The sequence below is a fragment of the Bactrocera dorsalis genome, chromosome 4, assembly GCF_023373825.1.
Source record: "Bactrocera dorsalis isolate Fly_Bdor chromosome 4, ASM2337382v1, whole genome shotgun sequence".
Lineage (NCBI taxonomy): Eukaryota > Metazoa > Arthropoda > Insecta > Diptera > Tephritidae > Bactrocera > Bactrocera dorsalis.
The window spans coordinates 57,962,192-57,970,180 of NC_064306.1; the positions used below are offsets into that span (position 1 = coordinate 57,962,192).

The 7,989-nt window shown below is 33.4% G+C and overlaps 1 protein-coding gene across 1 annotated transcript; it reads right to left on the reverse strand.

Moving 5' to 3' along the window:
* Nucleotides 1–356: 356 nt before the first annotated feature.
* On the reverse strand, nucleotides 357–2,025 carry LOC125778286 (protein twisted gastrulation). The gene has a single exon (XM_049455112.1). It carries the CDS (start codon nucleotides 1,575–1,577, stop codon nucleotides 783–785), a length of 795 nt encoding a protein of 264 aa, XP_049311069.1. The 5' UTR covers nucleotides 1,578–2,025; the 3' UTR covers nucleotides 357–782.
* Nucleotides 2,026–7,989: the final 5,964 nt, after the last annotated feature.

The window sequence follows — 7,989 nt, forward strand, 5'->3', positions numbered from 1 at the left end:
ATCCAATGGTAGGCCCAGGAAACGTGCTGTTTCGACGATGTCGGACCAAAGGGAGTAGGGTGTTAGATCTTCTCTACGTTAACGCTCATAATTTGAATATTAATTTGTATATTATATGTTTTTTGGAAGAAGTGATTGTCATAATATGAGTTTAGTAATTACTCTTTGTACTTTTTCATTCAGTAAAAAATTATTTTTTTTATTTTTAATTTTTCGAAAAAAAGAACAAAAAGTGTTTTTTTTTATAAATTTCTACACTTTAGAATTTTTGAATTTTTTCTAAAAGTATTTTTTTTCGAAATGGTTATAAAGTGGGTATTCTTTCAGTTAGGCATATAAGTTTTGCACAAAAGTAGAATTTTTTTTGTAATTAATTTCCATTTATTATTTTAAAACTAATTTTATTTTTTATGAGTACAAAAATTTTAGCGAAAAATAACAATGACACTAATACACAGACATTTACATGCGCGTACACATTTTCATAATTTATTTAATATTAAAAACACTAAAGACTAAATGAAGTAAGACAACTTTACTTCGGCATACAATTAGCCCCACAACACTTGACTTGCCAACACCACAGAAGAAACGCTGCGTTAATATACACAAATACAATAATATATATGTATGTAGCTAACTATAGCTTATCACTGGCGGCAGGCTGACTGAGTGCACTAAATCGTATAAAAATCGTGTAACAAAAACACTTCTCGTTACATGTCAACTTCTTTTCGCTCTTCCAGCACTTCCTCGTCATCATATACGCAACGCACAATAAATTAATTATAATTATTCTCCTCCTCGCCGTAGGTCCACGTCGATTCGTCGTCGTAGTCCTCAGCAGCCGCAGCATTCTCCTCATCTTCCGGACACGCCGAGCAGCGACTCTCGTTGATGCCATAACTGAGACAATTGGCGCCCACACACTCACAGCAGCCATCATGGAACCAACGATAACTATTCGCGCCCATATTCTCGCAATCTTGCGCACACTTGTGAAACGTTTTGCACTCGTTCAGATAGATCACGGTGCAATTGAGTTGTGCCGCCGCTGCTGATGTCGCTGTTGATTGCAGCTTCTGTAGCGAGGCTTGGCGATCAATGGCATCACCATCGTTCCCGGCACCCACCAGACTAACACCGAATCCGGCGCCATAATGACGCCGCGAACTGGAGCGCATGGCAAAGCGCATCACCGTCCAGTTGTCATCATCTTCGGTCAGCGTCTCGAATAGTTCGGGTAAGCCTTCGAATTCGCCATATTGTGAACGTGGCGCAGCGGCGTCAAGTGCATCCGTGATCTTCGGACACATATCCAAGCAGCTGCAGCATTCCGTATACAAATCGCCCAAACAGTTGAGACATTCTTGCAGACAAGTTGCGTTGCTTAATTTACACTGACAGCTCTGCGTTAAGAGGCACTTGGAGACGATGGAACCGCAAACGAACTCATTGCAGCCGTCGCGCGTGACGTCATTAGCAGTGGTGAGCAGCTGACAGCTGAACGCCAGCAAAACGATGATGATGAGAATATGTGTGGCAGCTGGCACTGGCGTCGCTAGCCGTTTATACATGTTGCATATGATAAGAAGACAACGCACTACGAATTCTGAAAGCAACGACAATGAAATTATTGACGACGTTACGTTACTTAACGCGTTTCCACACACGTTGTACTATTCGCTTTAAGGATCAGAGATAAACTGTTCAAGCGTGTGTACAAACAAACTGTTAACTACGTTACTAAACAAGTCGCTCTTTCGACGCGTAAGAGAGTCTTGCTTTCTTTGTTTTATTTTCTGGTATTTTTGTGAAGAGAGCGAAAGTGTGGAGTGTAGTTGGATGTCGTGTTTTGTTTCTTATTTTCATATTATTTACAGACTTCTTTGAAGCGTCAGAAGTTAAGAGAAAAGGACACAAAAACTGCCAAACTCGTCACACAGGTAAGTTGGACGTCGTTTGTAGAGGCTTGTGGGCATGCTCATATTTCTGTGTTCTTTATTTTTTTTTCGTTATTTTTTGTTTGTGTTTCTCATATCAATTTCACTTGAATTTGTGTAATCTCGTTGCTGTGGAACAAAGGATAACAAATTAAATGGTTTCGGAAAACCACTTGACCGAGCTATGTGACGCCGAGTGCATACTGATATGGCGTTGCTAGTGACGTGCTAGAGTTTACAGTACACTGTAAAAAGATGACTAAGCAAATGAAGAAAGAACAGCTAAGTTTGGTTGGTAGAAAATAGTTTTTGTTATTGAAGAATCTGTAAAGTGGGGAAGGAGACTTAAAATAAATGTGGACAGTCTTAGAAATGTGAAAATAATATGTAAAGGGTCTTACAAAATGGAGTGCTTAATAGCTATAGAGTTATTTATATTATGACCAACGCTAAGCTGACGTCAGAATAGCACACTTTAGGCAAAAAATAGAAAGAAGGTTTTCGAACTGAAGAATTAGCAATTTTCACAAGAATTTTGTACGGGTACTTAACTTCTATATACTTCTGCACAATCGGAAAGCCTGTACTATTATTTAAGAATTGTCTAAATTTCTGAACCCAAGTTCTAAAATGCGGAACAAACTGGTAATTCTTAGAATTCTATATATAAACATAACTAATTCCTTATCGAGCTTAACTTTTTGTTGTTGTTGTAGCGGCAGAGAATATTCCTCAAGTAATTTCGAGGCATGGCACCGAGTTGACAGTCCTTTCTCGGATAAAAATTCCGGTCCATTCTGGTTACTGAGTCCCGATTGTCGTGGAAACGGGTTTTTCTCTTCCTAATTGCTCTTAAAGCCTTGGTGATGTCTGATAAATTCAGTTTTTGGAAAATTTTAAGACCCTTCCGAAAATATAATGTATGTTTGGAGACTATTTTATTTAACAGAGTATCGCCTTTGCCATGTCACACATTAAGAAAACAATCTACATAAGATAGTTTGAAACAGAGATCGACTCAATATCTTGAAGAGATACATATGTATATTATACTTCTCTAGCCATTATATTACCATGTCCACCAAATTAAACGACATCGTGTCTTTTCGACTTTAATTGGCAAACATCCAGTTCTTCTTAATAAGAATATGTACACAAGTACAAGGGGCTCACTAAAGTAAGCATGTGCTACCAGCACTTTTTACAAACATAATTTATTTCTGTGTATAAAAAATCTTAGTGTAATTTTATCTATTGTCGCATTCCGTTATGCTCTGTTGATCATTACCAAAGTGTCTCTTATATCGGGCACACACATCTTTGTTGAGCAAATGGTTAATTTAAGATGAATGTCAGCGAAGCATATTGGTGGGAACACTAAGCGTTATTAACGATAAACGATAACTTTTTAAACGATAAATTTTGATGGGTTATCGATACATAAGTATTATCGGTTGTACGCAAATATGTGTCAGAAGAAAAATAACAGGAGAAAGTTGGCTAAAGAGTCTCAAAAATTGTATTTATTATGAAAATATATATATTATGCCATTAATTGAGTGCAAGAAAACATAAATTTTAGCAATTGAAGGTAAGTAATTGATTGATTTAAGACTGACAGTATGACCTCGTAGAAAGGTATTTTTAAAATTCAGACATGATTCTGCAAGCAGTTTGTTGTAATAGTTGGATGAAAAGAATGTTTAAGCTGAAAGTATTGAGGGTGTGAGAGATTATCGAGGATAGGGAGAAGTGTAAATTTTATTTACTTCAAAGTCATATATACATATGCATATAAAATCAAAAATTCTTAGCATGTTAAAAAAAAAATATATATAAATATTAGTCGGATGTTCCTTGAGAATATAAATTCTTCGAAGAAGGGTTCTTCATTTCCTGGAAAATATTTCAAAAATTTAGGTGTATTCTTGAAGACAGTTGCTAAACACTTAAAATTATCATGTTTTTACTTTTGCTTACAGAAATTTTTTCGAATAAAAAATTACTATGCAAAAAGGTATCAAGGAAATACTATTGCTTACTTCCTAAGCTTGGTGAAATCTTGCTGCTGGTGCTGATATTATCAAGGTTGTACTTTACGATTTTTAATCGATAATTAACTTCTAAAAAGTTATAAAAATTAAAAAAAAAATTGATCGATAATTTACGTATAAAAAATAAAAAAAAAATAATCGATAATTTACTTATAAAAAATATGAAAATTAAAAATTTACTTATAAGAAATTAGTAATTACTTTTCAATAGATTTTTTCAAAGTATTTCGGCCCAGAAAGTAACAGAAATTAACACCTACCAAATAATTTTGATTCTCCTAAATCTTGGTATCTATTTTATATAATAAAATTGTCGATATTCGATTAATTTTCGGCGCAAAATCATCTTAATATTGCCCGTCGCTAGTAAGCATCTGTATTCTAGTGCCTAAGTCAGCTCTGCGCGGCACACACTCTTGAAGCGTTGCTTTGTTATCCAATGCCAACGGTGACTGCTGAGAGATTACGAAGTCACAAAAATGCGCAAACAATGAGAAATCAACATTGTTAGGGTACACAAGTGACAAGTGAGTGTGTGTGTGTGAGTGCGACTTTGTCATTTCAGCATTTCTTGTTGTTCAAGTATTCGTACACACTTAGGTATGTCCCTCGGTATGTATGGATACATGCGAAGTGTTTTTTAAATAGTCAACTTACAAATGCATAATATTACATACACGCATACACATACACAGTTACATATTTCCTTACATATGTATACACATATACTAGGCCTAGCAATGATTTCTGCTGGTTCTTGGCTGGTGGATTTCTGGTTCGTTTAAGCGTGTGACTGGTCTACATATGTATGTATGTATATATATGGCATCTAAAAATACATATATAAATTTGGGAACACAAAAAAGTTTTTAAAATAATTTAAAATTTAATTTAATTACAATCTGTTTGATAATTCGAAATATTAAGGGGTACAATTATTTAGTATGACAGCCCAAAAGGCTGATGGTTTTCGGAAATTACACGAGAGAAAAAACTTCTATCAGTCTTTTTTTTTAATTTGAAGGTATATTTATTAGGGTAAGCCAGAAAACAATCGAATATATTTGCTTGCTTGAGTTCTTAAGGGGGTATTCTACTCTAGAATTTTGAAAATTTCGATTTTTTTCATATATTTAAAGTTTAGACCCTTAAGAACATATCCTCCAAAGGATTTTTAAAAATTAAAATTATTTTAAGAGCTACAGTTACTTTAGTGACGCAGTACCTAGCCCGGTAGGTAGGTAGACTCACTTTTTTAAACGCGTTTTTTTCGAAACTACTTTTTTCCACACGGTACCGGCATTATCTCAAGTTCTATACAACCGATTTACTTGAAATTTTGTGTGAACCTTCTTTATATAATCCTTTATCTTTTACCTTTATGTAATCCTTAATCTTTTGTTTTAAAAAATTCAGGAATTTCAAAAAAAGCGTAAAAAATGATTTTTATTCTCAGGCAGTCGCCATGGTTTCGTGTTGCCTGAGGTAGGGACTATAACAGCATCCTTACTGATTAAGAATTTCTTTTGATTTTTTTTTTAGACCACCAGGAGAGTCAGGATCAGTGTCATTAGGATGCGCCATTTTTTTTACACTTGTCTCGATTTTTTTGTAAACCTTACTAACTTTAAGGCATTTTTTCCTATGAATTTTGTAACTTAATGAAAAATATTTTTTATTGGAAAACTCACAATTTTGTGGAACATTTTCTGATCTACAAAATCTTCGAAACGAGATATTTTTTTTCAAGTATTTGGAAGAGAGATTTCAACTGAAATTTTAATTTCTTTCTAAAAATGCCAAAAATCCAATTTTCAGTTTTTTTTTTCTTCGTCTAAGTTCTATTATACGGTTTTAACTAAAACACGTATTTTTCACTTAAGATGATCCTGCAAGGAGTTATCCTGCCAACGCGGGCGCCTCTTTTTTCCGAGGGGTCACCAGAAATGGCATCGCAATGGCCGAGTTTAAAATATTTTTTTCCAAAAATTTCATGAATTTCATTGTTAAAAAAAAAAATTAATAAAATATTTAATTTTTTGTATGAGAAAAACAATTTTTGACAAAATTCGGTTTTTTATCCGAGGAAACCTATGTAACCCCTTAAGAACAAAATTGAAAATAAAATACCAAAAGTAAGCTTGAGGTAAAAATCCAAAAATACTAAAATAAAGCTTATCTACCGATTTAGTGGTTCTGGATTTATGAATGGGAAATATTGGACTGGTCCGTACAAAGACCCACGGTTGAAAAATGTTAAAAATTTTCGGTATTTCTGGCCTGCCAAAATTCGACTTTTAATCAGTTCTAAAAACTGAAATTATGTTCTGTTTTTTGCAGAATAAATTTGAGAGTAATCGAGTTATTCGTCGCCGAGTAAGCACCAAAGCAAATTTGAAAAGTTAGTTTCGAAAAAAAGACGCTTTTAAAGACATGCTGGTCGAGCTGATTGAACTGAGTTCTAGCATTTTAGAAAACTGTAACTAAAAAATATTTAAAATACTCAATTTAACTTTAAGTGTAGTATTTTAAAGGTATAAACTGTAGAAATACGTATAATATATAATATAAAAAGTTAAAAAAGTTCTCCAAATTTTTTTTTCAAAATTTAATATTTTTCGATTTTTATAAAAATATATAATATAGAATATGTAAAAAATTTATTTATTTTTTTTTTTAAGTTTTTTACCATATAATATTGTATTTTTCAAATTTTTACTGTTTTACTAGCTAAATTGACCCAAAGTAACCACTTTCGGGTACACCAAGTACCACTCACTTAGTACACCAAAAGTACACTTGTCCAACAATATTCTCATATAACCACTTAAGTGAGCAAAAACACAGGCATACATACATACACACAACTTATAAAGCCCACACAAACACACACACTCGCATAAATATACTTAAGTGATTACTGAATATATTATTAATTAAATTGACATTATAGATTCTGTTCATTAGTCCGCTCTTTGCGCGTCTGCTATTAAAATATTGCGCTCTTAAGTCTTCTCTTTGGTTTCCAGAAGAGAGTCTTCTAATATTTATGTCTTCTATGCCGTTTGCTTGTCTCTGTTTGTTGTGTTGCTGCTTTTAGCATTTTAATATCGACTTGGTTTGACTTTTTGCGTCTCACACAGTGTGACTTCGGGAACAAGTTAAGCAGAGAAACAAATTTTTGCATTATTATTAGTATGGGCGCTCGTGCACAACATACACATACACACACATGCGCACGTGTATAAATTTTCTATTATTATTAATTGTTGTTTGTGGAGAAATCAGGTTTTTAAGGCAGATTTATTGGAATTTGCGGATATCAAAGTGTAGACAATACTAAGAGAGATGTTATAAACTGTTTTTTTTTATTTATGAAAAAAATTAGGTTGTAAAAAATTCCACTACGTTTGATTTTTATAAGCTGGCGCATATACATAAATGCTGAGTAAACGAAATTGATGAATAAAAAGCGATTTCAGCTGAGGAACGCTTTAATTTTTATTCTGTGGAGTGTGGATATGAGCTTATATGGTGTGCTAACATTAGGGTGTTTCGAAAAGAAAATAATTGAGGTTTTTCACTGCGACTTATGGTCTTTGTGCCCTTAGGGTAGTATGTTAGCAGTATAAAAATTTTATTCGAGAATGCTTAACACCCTGCTACCAGATGCCAATATATCACCGGCGATACACGCCTAGGCCAAAACGCAATATATATTTTTTTGATTGGCACCAGGGAGTAGATTTTTGTCGTGATAACCGGTGATACACTGACAGTCAACGAGTTAAACTTCCAAAAAATTCTTCGCTAGAGAAAAAAAAAATTGATAAAATCAGAAGAACAAGGTTTATTTTTAGATTTTTTATTTCATACCTCGAAAATTTTTGATAAGAAAAATTTTTCATTTTATTAAAAAAAAAAATTCTGTGATTGTGAATTGATCAGTTTTGACAAAAAAATAGTATTTAGCTCATATTTAAAACAAAACA

Excerpts from the sequence above, each read along its gene's own strand:
- LOC125778286 (XM_049455112.1), bottom strand. The coding sequence starts at position 1,577 with ATGTATAAACGGCTAGCGACGCCAGTGCCAGCTGCCACACATATTCTC.